Raw genomic sequence first — 13587 nt, 5'->3', positions numbered from 1 at the left:
TTTATACCGTTCGCATCGCTCCCTCGAGAGGTCCGCACAGCCTCGAGCTGCTTCTCTCGCTCACTCTCCTCGCTCACACCGCTCGAACGGATGCGATAGCATGCCAGGAGGCTCCAGCATCGGCTTGAGCCGTCCCTCGATAGCCACGCCCTTCGCACGACAGCAGCACAAGCGTGATCTCAGCGGGTTTCTCGACGGCGGGACGAAATACAGCACGCGGCGGCAGGGTGGAGCTGGGACGGCGTTGCTGAGCTGGAGAACATTGCGCTATGCTGCTGGACTGGTCGTCGTAGCCGTGCGTGCTGTTCTCTCTCGCCTCGTTCCCTCCAGCTGATCAAGCGGGGAACGCTCCTCTCTTCTCGCAGGTCCTGTTCTTCGTGTGGACGTACGAGGTGCACGTCGAGATCCAGCTCTTCTCGCGCGGATGGGTTCGCCAGTCGATTCTTCCCGTCCGCCCCGCCTCGTCCTCCTGCTTCGACCCCTCTCGAATCGCATCGTCCTCCTACAACACCTCTCTCGCCCGAGCCCCGGCCTTCGTCGACGTTCATGCGGGCATGAACATGCCTCTCGGCCGGGACTGCTACGACTTTGCGGCGACCTTGCCTCGAAATCCTCTTCCGGGCATGGTCCTCCCTGAACACACAATCTTCCACACCTACTGGCGAAACGACCTCCTCCCTCTGTCCGACCGGCAAATAGCACTCCTCCATTCCATACTCGCGACACAGAATCGCGATACCACCTCGGTCATCCTCTGGACGAACGCGCCGCAGCCTTCCGCCCTTACCGACCTTCCCATCCTCCGACCCCTCCTCGAGCTCTACGGAGACCGCCTCTCCGTCCGATCCGTCGACAAGCATGCGCTGGCGCGTGGTACGCCGATGGAAGGACACAAGCTGCTCGACATGGCGGACAAGCAGGCTTGGGTCGACGGAGACCTCGTCCGGATCCTCGTGCTCAACTATGTCGGAGGGATCTGGGTCGATTTTGATACGATTTTAACGGGGAGGGATCTGCGGGTGCTGGGGGAGCACGAGTGGGTGACGCAGTGGGATTGCTACGGTTCGTCCCGTCTTTCACTGTCTCCTCTTCCATCGACTGACGCCGATTTCGCACTCAGACAAAGTCTACCAACCCTTGAACGGCGCCATGATGCACTTCTACCGCCAATCGCCCTACCTCTGCGAGATGCTCCACCAAATGGCGACCTCGCCTCCTCCCGCGCGCAACTCGGTCGACTGGGGTTCGCGTCTGTACCATAAAGTCTGGCGCTCACTCGTAGCGCAGGGCACCAAGCCCTTCAAGATCCTTCCCTACTGCTTCACCGACGGCGTCTCGTGTCGACTCGACAACCGCCTGCCGGACCCGTTTGGCGAGCGAGGGGCGGAGAAGAGGTGGGGCAAGGGAAGGTGGGAGGACGTCGAGAGCAAGGTCAAGAACGTGTGGGCTGTCCATCTGCACAACAGGTGGGACAAGCAGTTCCCGAAGGGAGGGTGGGTCGACGAGATGATCCTCAAGCCGGTCAACGAGCGGGTTGAGCGGTATCGAGCGGGTGTAGGCATGTAACGAGCATCGCATCGCATCGCATCGGCATCGAGAACGAGCACTCTCCAAAGTTGGGCCGAGATGACCCGACGAAAGGACAGCCTCTGATGCAGGCGGTGTATTAGGTGGAGCTACTCAGGCATGCGAAAATACGAGGATCAAGGTGCTATAACGAGGATCTAAGGATGCGGGTCTACGGGAGGAGGAGCGAGATTTAGACAGTCGCGTCGTCGTCTGCGTCGCGGACCTGCGCGAGCGCGGCCATCTTCTGCTTGCGCATGCGGTTGGCCTTGCGGATGCCGAAGCCGGTGAGGAAGACTTCGCGCGTCTCTTCGAGCGAGAGGCCGGACGTCTCGGGGTAGAGGAAGAAGACAAAGATCGAGCCGAGGAAGCACAATCCGGCGTAGAAGCCGAATGCGCCGGCGGCTGTGATGCGGTCGATGAGCGAGAGGAAGGTCGAACCGATGATGAGGTTGCCGCCCCAGTTGCAGGTGGTCGAGAGTGCCGTGCCCATGCCGCGAACATCCATCTCGAACAGCTCGCCCTGCTGCCAGGGGATGTTGCCGATGCCCGTCGCGTAGAAGGCGACGTAGACGAGCATCGCCGTAAGGACCACAGGCGACCAATTATCGTTGAGACCGGCACCGTTGTCGGGCAACTTGCCGCCGGTGTGGATAGTGAGGAAGTGGAAGGCGACCGCGGCGAGGATCAGCGCGCCGCACATGCCCGGGACGGTCGAGCAGGCGATCCTGCGCCTGCCGGCGCGGTCGATGATGAAGAGGGCGACGATGGTGAAGACCAGGTTGACAATCGAGATGACAAGGCCGATGACGAGCGAGTTGTGGAAGCCGACGCTCTGGAAGAGAGTCGGGGCGTAGTACCTGCACGGACGACGAGTCAGCTATGCTCGAGAGGCAGGCAGACGCGGAGTGCGACCCACATAAGCGTGTTGAAACCGCAGAGCTGCTGGATGCCTTGGAGACCGCATGCGACGACAAGCGCGCGGAAGTTCGGCCCGTTGAGATGCAGGCGCTTCCAGGTCTGCACGAACGTCGCACGGTGTCCCATATTCTCTTTGACGCTCTTGGTGATGACATCGGCCTTGAGGTGCAGCTGCTCCTCGGTTGCATAGGGGTAGATCTTGCGGAGGATGTTAATAGTCGCCTCAAGCTTGTCGTGGCGGAGGAGGAAGCGAGGCGATTCGGGAAGGTAGATGAGCATGAGAAGCTGGAGTGCGGGAGGGATGGCGCCGAGGCCGACCATGAATCGCCAGCCGTGCGTGACGTTCTGGAAGGCGAGGTTGAGGCAGTAGGCGATGACCTGGCCGCCGGTGATGGCGACCACGTTGAGCGTGACGAGGCGGCCGCGAAGCGATGTGGGCGAGAGCTCGCCGATGTAGAGCGGGACGACGAGCGAGGCGAGACCGACACCGAAACCGATGATCAGGCGTCCGACCGCCATGATCCAGTACGCGTTTGCACCGTAAGAGACGGCTTGAAGGACTGTCGAGGAAAAGGAAGTCAGACTAGCGGGCAGGGAGCGGGAGAAGGAGGCAACGAACCGGCACCAATGATAAAGATCGCGTCTGCCAGACCGATGACGATCTTGCGGCCGATAATGTCCGCCTGTATGAGTCTTGTCAGCCTTCTGTTGCAGAGCGAACGAAGAGGGAAACGCACGAGAACGCCAGACGAGAAGCCGGCAATCAAGGCGCCGAGGGTGGTAGCGGAAGTAAGCAGCTGCGTGATCGTGGTGTGTCAGCATTGTGGCGAGGCTATCTGCTCGGTACGGCTCACCTCCTTGTCGAAGCTGCCGAGCGGGACGCGGTGCAAGTCGGAAGCGACATCCTTGTGAACGAGGGCGCCGCCGATGACACCGGTCTGCGAGAATGAGCTCGTCAGCACCCGCTGAGACGCTCGAATATACACAGGCAACTCACGTCGTAACCGAAGAGGAGACCGCCTGTCGCGGCAGCAATTACGAGCCACCAGACGAAGAAGGTGGTGCGCTCCTCTCCTTCGGCGCGGACGACCGATTCGTCAACCTCGAGACGCGACTGGCTAAGGTGCTTGAGCGTCGCCGTGTTGTTGAGCTTGTCAAAGTCGAGCTCGCCGGACGAGTTGGACCGGGCGGACGGGGCCTTGTCGGGTCCGAGAAGGGGAGCGGGCGGGGTGGAACTCATGGTCGAGGGCAAGGTGAAGTGTGAACGAGAGAATGACGAGTGTGTGTTCAGTCGTGGTGTCTTTCACCGGGCGCAGAGGTCTTCCTGGAGCTGCAGGCGGGGATGTCAAGGTCAGCGGGCGGATGTCGTCCGGCGACGGCCAAGTCGAGTGAAGCGCGACGACGACGCACCCGCGGTGAGAGTTGTGAGACGAGCTGTTGCGTGTGAACGAGTGTGTGTGGATCCAGGATAGCAGCGCAGGGTCAGGCAAGCGCAAGGAGCGAGTTGGGGAGCATCGAGAGCACCAAGCGAGAGTTAGCTCGCGAGCGGTGGACGTGCGTGGGGGAGAGCACGGGAACACGGCGACGCACAACAGCTGTGTGCCGAAAATCTTGGCTGTCTGCGCGATGCGGAGGCGAGCTGGCGCGGTCGTGTGTTTGTGGCCGGAGAGGAGGAGCCTCGCGTCGCAATAGAAACCGGTACTAATCGTCGTTTGTAATGCAAGGTTCGACTCTTTACGGATGGCTTCAACCCTTGTTCTGCGGTCAACAACGACAGCGTCAGGATTCGCAGGCCTCGCGAAGGTGATGACGAAGCCGGGCGAACGCACCTTCATCTCGCGGAGGACGCCCATCGCCTTGATCGGATCGGTCGTGTTCGTCGCCTCTGCAAGGACAGCACGGTTAACGAAGTCGAAGAAACGGATAGGAGCGCCGCAACCGGTATGCGCACTCTGCACGGCTGGGCTCGAGGTGCGCATGAATACGTTCCACTCCTTCTCGTCGCCGATCGTGCTCTTGCCGGTCGTGACGTCGTTCTCCTGCGTCAAGGCCTTAATCGGAATTCAACAAGCAGGGAGAAGGTGCTGAAACGGACCTTGCAGAACTGCTCGAGCTTCAGGATGGCAGGGTTCTCCGGGTCGACCTTCTTCGAGAACGCAACGCTGGGCGACACCAGCCTCGTCAGTTGCTGAGAAACCATCAAAGAACGTGCCAGCTTACTTGCTGGTCGTGTACTCGTGGCCGCAGTAGACCTTCGTATCGTCCGGCAGCGACGCGAGCTTCTCGTTCAGGGCGACGTGCATTTCCTGCGGCTCCCCCTCGAAAAAGCGACCGCAACCGCTGATGAAGAGGGTGTCTCTGCAAGGGGACAAGACGCGTCAGCGCTCCGGAGTAGACGCGCGGTCGCAGAGCAAGGGAAAGTACCCGGTGAAGACGGCCCGCTCGTTCTTTGCCTTGTCCTCGATGTAGTAGCAGATGTGGTCGCGAGTGCTGCGTTTCAGGCGGTCAGCTTGCCTCTCGCTACCGGAGATGCGAGCGAGGGGACGAACTGGCAGGGAGTATACACGGCCGTAACGTCGAGCTCGCCAATCTTGAACTTGTCGCCGTCTTTCAGCTGTTCGCGCGAATCCCTGTGTCAGTATTGCGCATGCGACAAGGCGACAGCAAAGGGGAAGCGCAAAAGGAACGCTATACGCACGACTTCAGTGACAGCCGAGACGTTCTCGCCGCCAGCGTACACCTTGATGTTCGGGTAGCTGCGAAAACCAACCCCGCTGTTAGCAGGGTTCATCTCGAGATTGCGACACCGAACGCACAGCTGCGTCGTCTTCTCGTTCCCGCCAGCATGGTCGTGGTGGCCATGCGTGGTGAGCAAGAACTGTCCGAGTCGGACGCCCTCCTTCTCAGCGGCTGCCTGGAGCTTCGGCGGGTCGAAGGGGTCGACAACCGCGGTCGTCTTGGTCTGCGTGCGAGAGGAGCAGGAGGAGAGAAAGGGTCAGCGCAAGTGCAAAGCAGGTTCGCCTGAACAGCTCGAACACACCTTCTCGTCGATGATGAGGTACTCGTAGTTGTCGCTCTGCGTGGGAGGCAGCCAATCCAGCGATTCGCGAAGTCGGGAGGAGGTGGGGGAAACGAAGTGTCAGCGAGCGAGCGAGCGATTTGACTGGTTCGCTACCCACACGGCAGGGTACAGGGACAACACGCATACTGGCCCTGTGGATCCGAGATGTCTGTCAACCGTTGTCGAGGCGCTGAGGCGGGTGGAGGCGTCAAGCGACGTCAAGGTGAGAAGGGGAAGCGGGACGCACGGTGTGGAAGAGCTGATGGAGCGTGAGACTAATGGAAGAACGGATCGAGGGGTCGAGCGAAGCAGGCGAGCACCGAGCATGCAGGCGAGGAGGGCAACGAGGAAAGGTCGAAGATGGACGCCGCCTCGAAGCATGCGATGCCAGTTGTTGATCAAGGGCGACGAATGCAAGTTGCAGTGGGTATGGCAAGAGACAGGCGAGAATGCGAGCGAGGTGATATACAGAGAGAAAGACGAGGAGAAGTTACGGGGCGTCAAGCCTGACGGCGCTCCCGCTCCGCCTCGAAAAAGCCCTCGATGTGGTCCTTGGTGATGGTCGTACCAGACGTGGCGAGAGGGCGGAGGTATTCCTTCAGGCGGTCACTGTTTCGCCGAAGTTGGTCAGTCCGAAGTCCCGTTGTTCACGTATTGGAGCGCCGAGTTCTGGCTCACCTGAGTGTCGTGAAAGCCTGAATCGAGTCGATGGCCTGGCCGCGAGGCATGCGGTTGAGGAGGTGGTCCATTCCGAGGTCGAACGTGGATTTCTCTGCCACGAGAGTCAGCGGGAACTCTACATGCGGCGGACGCAACACTCACGAGCGTCCGGATCTTCAGGCGGCTCGTATACGTCCTCTTCGTCGAGCAAGTAGGGGAAGTTGACGAAGGAGGGTAGGCACTGCGGAGACGAAAAGTCAGGCTGGAACGCTCAGTACAGAGGACCGCTTCGTACCTGTCGGCACCGGCACCAGGTCGACGTGAAATTGTCGGCGAGAAAGACGTTTGAGCGACCGCCGGCTGCTTCGAGTTTGGCGAGCGGCGTTTCTCCTGGCGGGACGAGGGGAGGCGCTTGACACTCGCTGGGCTGGGCGCTCGCAGGCGGCATTTCGGTCGTCTGGCGAACCGACGACTCGTGCGCGTCAGATGTCGCCGGATCGGGACGAGCTTGTTTGGGATTCGAAGCGGGCTGAGGCGAAGAGTCGACCTTGGCCTTCTTCGCTGGCCGCTCCTCCACGCCGTCATCGGCATCTGCCCTCCGCTTCTCAGCAGCTGGCTCGTCATTGGCGTTCGCCTGGCCGTCCACAGCGTCTCCTTCGGCCTCATCAGCCTCGGCCACCTTCGAGTCTGACGCAAGTCGCCCCGTTACCGTCCCATCAGGCGCGACGAGCATGACGCCCGTTCCTTTCACACCTGCATACCGCTCGAGTATCCGCCTGACCTCGCTGTTCCCGCGCATACACCGCTGGCACACCATCGTGTCAAACTCGTCCTGCGGGAGCGGCGGCTCGGAGTCGGACGTGCCAAAGACGCAGGACTCGTGCAGCCAGTCTTCGCAGACCAAGCACTGCAGCATGTCCTCGACTTCAGTGTGGGGGTCGTAAGGTCTGCCGCAGAAGCAGAAGACGCCCTTGAAGTTTTTGTCGTATCGGTTGCGAGTATTGGCTGGTGCGTCGTTCCGGTGCGAGATGGAGCAGAAGGAGCCCGCTCCCATCGCCTCTGTGCCGCAGTCGCAGCGAAAGTCGCGGCGGTTGAAGAGTTCGACGAGAGAGTGGTCGCCATGGCATGCGATGGAGCACGCTGCGCAGACTGCTCGGTCGTTGAGGCAAGTTTTGCAGGCGAAGAGCGGCTGCTTGATGTAGCCGAGGTCGTAGGTGCAGGCGTCGAACTTGTACGGCATGATCTCCCGCGCTTCCGCCTCCAAGGCCTCCTGCGCGCCGATCAAGTCGTCCGCAACAAAGTCGTCGCTCGAGGGCACGCCCTCGCGCGTCGGCGAGAAGAGGAGTGCCTCGCGGTTGAGCATCGCGACGACGTAAGTTTCGGTTCAAACGGGCGGTGAAAGTTGAAAGAGATGAAGGTGGGGGGCGTCGAGGACGCGAGGGAGAAGTAGGTGAGATGGGCGGGCTGCGAGGGGCGAGCTGCTGGCGCGAACATCGTGTCAGCATCTTTCGCAACCGTGCACGCTCCCTTCATGCCTTCCAGACGGGTTGACGAGGAGCGTGAGACTCACCAGGTCGGGAGGAGATGAAGCCCGGTGACGGCGTAGAGCGAGTCGTGCGGGTCCTGCGCACCGTTGTCACGTCGGTAGCAAGGCAACGAGCAGGCAGAAGGTGCAGCAAGTGCGAAGCGAGCGAGCGGAGGAGGGAAAGAGGCGTCGCGACCGCGTTCTGCTCTTCTCAAATCCGCAGACACTCGGTGAAGAGCCAGCGACCGCTTCTTCCGCGTCGAACGATGTCACAAGCGATGCAGCGATGGATAAATAAGATAGACAGTCTACGCGGAACCACGGGTCTCGCTTTTAATCTCGTCCTCCGTCGACCCGTCTGCCCCGACCAGCGTCTTTCGCCCGTCTTGGTCCGGCCTGACTTGCGCGTCCGCTGGCGACAGCCATGCTGGATTGCCGACGGAGTCGCCGCCCCGATGTGATGTCGCCTCGTCGAGCCAAGTCGCGCCGAAATACTCGGTCGGGTCGCGGAGAGGCGTGACGGGTTGGCTGGCGGGCAAAGAGTAGTTGGCACCCGTGTGTTTTTGCGCAAGGTTGACGTAGGCAATGTAGAAGTGTGCCGAGAGCGTCAAGCCCACAATGAGGCCGTACAACCACGAGCCGAGGGTGAGGGTGATCTCGATCGCGGCTTTGTGCATCTTGGGGAAGTTCGGCAGCTCGATGACGATCCAGAGTGAGAGGCCGCTGAAGGAGACGGCCATGGCGATGCTCGAAAGGGTAGTCTGCGAGGAGTAGTGGTGAGATGAGAGTTCGGTGAAGAGCTAAATGAGCACGCACGATGAGGAGGTCGAGTTCGGCGCGATGCAAAAGCTGCAGGTTCCTTGCCCGAACAGCCTTGACGCCGCTTGCCTCCTCGCCTGCCCACCTCCGCACTGCCGAGCGCGAGGGCTTCGTGCGCCGGGAGGTGGACGAGCGCGACATCGAGTGTCCCGCCAAGGATGTCAATCCTTCCTTCGACGTTGACGGTGAGGATTCGTTCTCGAGGCGCGGCGTTGCTGGAATTACGTTGAGCGAGACGGGCGGCTGAATCGTCGTCGCGTCCGAGACCGTATCAGCCGGCGAAGCGAAGTTGACAATGAGCTCCTCCTGACGCTCTAGCGTTGCTGGAGTGGTGTGAAGCTCTGGCAGGCGGACGAGGGCGGAGTGCGTGGTGTCAACGCCGAAAGTGCGATAATTCTCCTTGATCTGCTGACGAACGACGATGAGGAGAGCGATGCAAGCCGCATTGACCTGCCGGAGGGCCAGTCAGCCGGGGCTCGCATTTGAGTGGACGAGGGTGACGCACGAGCGCAGTGAAGAACGGCGAGATGGCGTAGATAGCCATCAAGGCACGCGCGTACGTGAGGACGTTGCTCGAGTAGCCCATTACCCTCGACCAGCCCGCCTGCAGCGTCCCCATCACATCTGGCGCGATGCTTCCCGACCAGCTGGGCGCGAGGTTGCGGAGTTGGTCGATGAGGCGGTCGACGGCTGCGTCCTGATTGACGGCCGCTCTGGCGGCGAGGACGTCGCAGACCTGCGACAAGATGCGTCAATAATGCTTCGTAACCAACCACAAGCGATACTCACGATTAGGCCCGCGAGCATGATGAGGCCAACGCCGAGGAAGATCGAGTTGGCAAGTCGAGGCGACAACCACCTCAAGCCCCTGCTGGCCTCGCCGCTTGTGATGATGTAGCCCTGCAGCGACGCCCAGCTGACGATCCACAGCTGCAAGAACAGCAGAGTCCACGGCGTGACTCTCAGCGCCCCGACACTCTCGACGCCGCCCGAGCCGAGCGTACCGGTCCACTCGACGGCGACATGGGCGATGAAGAGCGGCGTCGTGATCAATGTCAAGATGGGCTCAAGGAGTTGCCGACTGTGAAAAGGGACGTGAGCTGCGTATCAAAGAGAAGCGCGCGAAAGAGGAGTTGGATACTCACTTTCCAACGATGTACTGTCCCCTCGTGCGCGCTACCAACCTCCACAGGAAGAGCGCCTTCCCTCTCCGCCGACTGTCAATGATTGTGATGCAGAGATTGGCGACCGCGGCGAAGAAGACGAAGGTGAGGAGGGCGCAGAGGATGGACAGGCGGACATCAAGCCCGATCTTGTCACTCATTCGCGTTCGCTGGACCGATTCGGTCGCTGCAATCCAGTACTCGTACGGGTTTGCGCCGGCTGGTGGAGTAGGTAGGGTGTAGCAATGAGCGTCCGACATGTTGCCGTATTCAGTAACGCAAGCTCTGGCCGTGCGCCGCCGACCCGTCGTCCTTCGTGCGTCGCGCACAAGCCACACAGCTCGAGCCCGTCCAGCGGGCTTGCGCGGACCCACAGCAGCAGGAAAGAAAGACAAGAAATGCGATGAGCAAGCCGTGTCGCCTGCAGATCACGGAGCGCAAACATGCGCTCGATCTGTCTCCGCATGTTCTCCATCCTCGCTGAAAGGGTTTCGAGCCAAGTTCCTCGCCGACAGTGTCGACGAAGTCGGAAGGGGGCGGGAGTGTCCTGGATCGCGCATCGCCGTTGAGCGGGCGTGCGTGCGCAGCTGTACTGGCCAAGGTGGCGCTGGTGATTGGACGGCCTCGGCGTATAACACGGCCGCCCTGTCAAGCACGAGGCCGGGATGAGCGGTCAAAGGAAGAAACAGACGAGGAGGAGGACGCGCTTGTCTCTGCGCGCTTTTGTGGCAGCATAGGCGAGCTCCTGAAGTCTCGACGACACTCTGAAGCCATACGTAAGCACACCTGCGAGGAGTTGTGATATATCGGCCGTCGTGGTCGAGGAGGAGAGCGAGGTCAAAGTCGTCCATCCTCGCTCGTACTGCGCCGCTGCTCGTACCAGGCTTGTTCTGCGTGTGGTTGTGCTGCTGGATATAGCGCGTCTCCTCCCAGTGCGTCCCACTCGCCAGCTCACCACCGCTCCTCATCTTCATCAGGTTACTGACTTCGCTCGCCCTTCCGACCCCTGCAGTGAGCGCCCTTACGGCTTACGTCGACAGTGAGTTTGCTTTCGATCCGTCTCAGGCGCGCACAAGGGCGCAAAGAGGCTGCGGACTCTGAACGCGCTCACCCACTCTCGCTCCGGTTGCCGCTCTTCCAGCGACGGGCAGAGCCGACGGGACGCGTAGGAAGGCAGCAATGGCGCTCACAGGAGGCTGACAGGACACTTGCTCGTTTGCGCGCATCCACAACCTCGCCTCCGCCTCCCTCCCCTCTCCCCTCTCTCCTCTCTCCTCGCTTCGTCTCATTGTCTAAAACAGAGCGAGTCCTCGTGATCACCCAGGATGGACGGGTCATCGTGGTGCGTCACTTCTCCTGCCCGAGTAAGCGCCGCGGGGTTGCGTATGCTGACGAGGATCGTTTGCAGGGCGAGTTGCGAGGATTCGACCAAACGACGAACGTCATCCTGTCTGGCAGCACAGAGCGAGTGTTCTCGTCTGATGAGGGTGTCGAGGAGGTTCCTCTAGGAGTGTACATTGTCCGAGGGGACAACATCGTCAGTTCCCCGTCCGCCGCCTAAACGCATTTGTCCGTCCGGCTGACCGCTCCTTCTCGCACAGACCCTGATAGGCGAGGTTGACGAGGATGTCGACAAGCAGATCGACCTCTCGACAGTACGAGCAGAGCCCATCGCCGAGGTACAACATTAGGCCAGCGTGCGAATGGTTTGTGGCGAGGGAGGATGTAGACTGGCGGGCGGTTCCGCGGACGGCCGGAAAACGACGCGACAGATGTCGGTGCGTTCGATGATCGCGCACTTGTTGTCACGACTGCTGATAAACCTCGAAGGCGCAGAACCCACTTCGCATGACTTGTAACATCTCGATACCCTTTCAGCGCCGTTGCGCTTCGCTTCCTACGACGCAAAGACTCTGCTAACGTCGCTACAGAGCTTGTTACTCGCGTCCTCGCTCGCTTCCGCCCCTCCTCCTCGCTAACCGGTCTGGATCACAACCGCCGACCAAGGTTGACCTCCTGTCGAGCGACGTGCTTCTGGTCAGAGCCTCGCTGTACAAACGCGACTCGCTCTTCCGACTGACGACGACGAACGATGCCGCCCGTCGTGCATGCTCGACGAGTCGAGCGTTTGCGAGGAACGTCTACGACCTTCGAGACCGTTCGGGAAGGTCCTCGTCGAAGTCACGCACAAGGTATATAAGCCGCCCGTTCTCCTCCCTCCTCCTTTCCTTCTCTCTATCAAGACACCCGCCTTCGACACACACCCGCTCCGAAACCCCCGCCGCAACCGACAATGCTCGCCTACCAAGTTCCTACCTTCGTCGACTTCGGCCGCGTCTATCTCCCCGCCTACGACGTCGAGCCCGACTATCTCGCTCAGCAGCGCCAGCGTCGCCGTCAAGCCGCCCTCGCCCAAGCCGAGGCTGTCGAACGCTGCCGTCGTGAGAAGGAGCAGGAGCTCGCGTACCGACTTGCTCTCGCCCAGGAGTTTGAACGCCGCCGTCGCCGCGATGAGTTCGTTCGCGAACAGAGGAGGAGGGAGGAGGAGCAGCGGAGGAAGATTGCTTACGCTAGGAGGCAGCGCCAACTTGGCCCGCACGCCCTCTTCGACGTCCTCGTCCAGCTCCAGCCTGACCTCCTCGACGCTGTCGCTTCTCACGACGACGACGAAGGACTCGACGACACTGCTTCCGACGTCGAGGAGTACGTCGAGGTCGCCCTCCAGCGCCCCCATGTTCCGTCGACCCTCGTAGCCGACCCCGAGGAGATCGACCTCGCCGCTGCTGTAGCCTCGGCCGTCAACAACGACGACGCTTCCGACGCCGACGCCTCTTCTGCTATCGGCGACTCGTCGACATGGCACGCCGACTCCGACTCGGACACTTCAACCGTCGAGGTCGACACTTCCGCCGAGCGCGCCGCCTCCCTCGGCACCCTCTCCTCGCTCGCCAACGACTTCGACTCCCACCGTGCATCTTTCGTGTCGCCGACCACCCTCACCTTCTCGGCTTCGCCCTCGCCTGCCGATCGCTCGACCCGCTCACCCACTCCTCCCCTCGCCTTCGGCTCTTCCAACACGCCCTTCCTTGCCTACGAAGAGTATCTCCTCTCGCTTCTTACCAAGCTCGACGCCATCGAATCTCACGGCGACTCGACCATCAAGCGCGCGAGGAAGGAGCTTGTCAAGCAGGTCGAGGCGGAACTTGCACAACTTGACGGTCTGAAGCAGAAGGCGTGGGAGGAGCTGAGCGCGTCGGCTTCGTCGTCTCCGAGCGACGAGGAGGCGGACGATGGGTCGATGAGCAGCGAGTCGGAGGACGATGAGGAGGACGAGGAGATGACTGGACCTGCCGAAGGTGAGTTGCCGGCATCACCCTTCTTCGCCTTCTTCCCGCCTCCGCCATGCTGACTCACATCTCCACCATCTCCAGTCGAAACCCTCATTCTCTCATCCGACTCCGACTCTTCCCTCTCCTCACCCGAACCCGAACTTGCTCCTCAGACCGTTAAGATCCCCTTCCTTCCCCAGACCGCCTCCTCTTCTCACTCTCGTCGCCGCTCTACCCGCCCGCGCTCTCGCCAGTGCGAGGATGATGACGCCTTCTCCCCTTCTTCCCCTCCGAACGATGCGGACGACGAGGTCGTGGACGTTCTCTTGCGCGCACACAAGCTCGGTGAACAGGTGTCCCAGATGGAGGAAGCAGAGCGGGATAGGGCGGACATGCACGACGTGCTCGGCGACGAGGATGAGGATTCGAGCGGCTCGAGCGACGATGAGGAAATGTTCGTGCTGTATCTCTAAATGTCGTGTCATGCGAAGTCTTGTACTACTCCTCCGCCGCTCAGGAGAGAACCCAGATCTTGCTTTGAGC

The 13587-nt window shown here is 61.1% G+C and overlaps 7 protein-coding genes across 7 annotated transcripts; 3 read left to right on the top strand and 4 right to left on the bottom strand.

The window, feature by feature from the left end:
- Positions 1 to 100: 100 nt before the first annotated feature.
- On the top strand, positions 101 to 1566 carry RHTO_00840 (glycosyltransferase family 32 protein; the record flags this gene model as incomplete). The annotated part of the gene is made up of 3 exons (XM_016414524.1): positions 101 to 295; positions 366 to 1062; positions 1121 to 1566. The coding sequence occupies 3 exons, from the start codon at positions 101 to 103 to the stop codon at positions 1564 to 1566; spliced, it is 1338 nt and encodes a 445-aa protein (XP_016273680.1).
- A 193-nt stretch (positions 1567 to 1759) lies between these two features.
- Positions 1760 to 3727, bottom strand: RHTO_00839 (MFS transporter, SP family, solute carrier family 2 (myo-inositol transporter), member 13; the record flags this gene model as incomplete). The annotated part of the gene is made up of 6 exons (XM_016414523.1): positions 1760 to 2426; positions 2486 to 3047; positions 3107 to 3170; positions 3225 to 3284; positions 3342 to 3425; positions 3485 to 3727. The coding sequence occupies 6 exons, from the start codon at positions 3725 to 3727 to the stop codon at positions 1760 to 1762; spliced, it is 1680 nt and encodes a 559-aa protein (XP_016273679.1).
- A 506-nt stretch (positions 3728 to 4233) lies between these two features.
- Positions 4234 to 5693, bottom strand: RHTO_00838 (hydroxyacylglutathione hydrolase; the record flags this gene model as incomplete). The annotated part of the gene is made up of 11 exons (XM_016414522.1): positions 4234 to 4245; positions 4317 to 4372; positions 4439 to 4526; positions 4583 to 4649; positions 4708 to 4845; positions 4912 to 4977; positions 5037 to 5101; positions 5186 to 5243; positions 5304 to 5449; positions 5528 to 5563; positions 5667 to 5693. 11 exons carry the CDS (start codon positions 5691 to 5693, stop codon positions 4234 to 4236), a joined length of 759 nt encoding a protein of 252 aa, XP_016273678.1.
- A 355-nt stretch (positions 5694 to 6048) lies between these two features.
- Positions 6049 to 7571, bottom strand: RHTO_00837 (E3 ubiquitin-protein ligase UBR7; the record flags this gene model as incomplete). The annotated part of the gene is made up of 4 exons (XM_016414521.1): positions 6049 to 6157; positions 6227 to 6320; positions 6371 to 6449; positions 6504 to 7571. 4 exons carry the CDS (start codon positions 7569 to 7571, stop codon positions 6049 to 6051), a joined length of 1350 nt encoding a protein of 449 aa, XP_016273677.1.
- A 470-nt stretch (positions 7572 to 8041) lies between these two features.
- RHTO_00836 (uncharacterized protein) lies at positions 8042 to 9975 on the bottom strand (the record flags this gene model as incomplete). The annotated part of the gene is made up of 5 exons (XM_016414520.1): positions 8042 to 8494; positions 8550 to 9002; positions 9058 to 9288; positions 9342 to 9633; positions 9698 to 9975. The coding sequence occupies 5 exons, from the start codon at positions 9973 to 9975 to the stop codon at positions 8042 to 8044; spliced, it is 1707 nt and encodes a 568-aa protein (XP_016273676.1).
- Positions 9976 to 10646: 671 nt separating this feature from the next.
- On the top strand, positions 10647 to 11406 carry RHTO_00835 (U6 snRNA-associated Sm-like protein LSm8; the record flags this gene model as incomplete). Its single annotated transcript, XM_016414519.1, has 5 exons — position 10647; positions 10728 to 10754; positions 11017 to 11057; positions 11124 to 11252; positions 11317 to 11406. Coding segments are annotated over 5 exons (288 nt in total).
- A 602-nt stretch (positions 11407 to 12008) lies between these two features.
- Positions 12009 to 13517, top strand: RHTO_00834 (bcl-2 associated athanogene 3-like protein; the record flags this gene model as incomplete). The annotated part of the gene is made up of 2 exons (XM_016414518.1): positions 12009 to 13071; positions 13147 to 13517. The coding sequence occupies 2 exons, from the start codon at positions 12009 to 12011 to the stop codon at positions 13515 to 13517; spliced, it is 1434 nt and encodes a 477-aa protein (XP_016273674.1).
- Between the last annotated feature and the right edge of the window lie 70 nt (positions 13518 to 13587).

This window comes from Rhodotorula toruloides, assembly GCF_000320785.1.
Source record: "Rhodotorula toruloides NP11 unplaced genomic scaffold Scaffold10, whole genome shotgun sequence".
Taxonomy (NCBI): Eukaryota; Fungi; Basidiomycota; class Microbotryomycetes; order Sporidiobolales; family Sporidiobolaceae; genus Rhodotorula; species Rhodotorula toruloides.
Note: the sequence above shows the minus strand (reverse complement) of the source record. Positions and strands in the feature narration are given on the sequence as shown.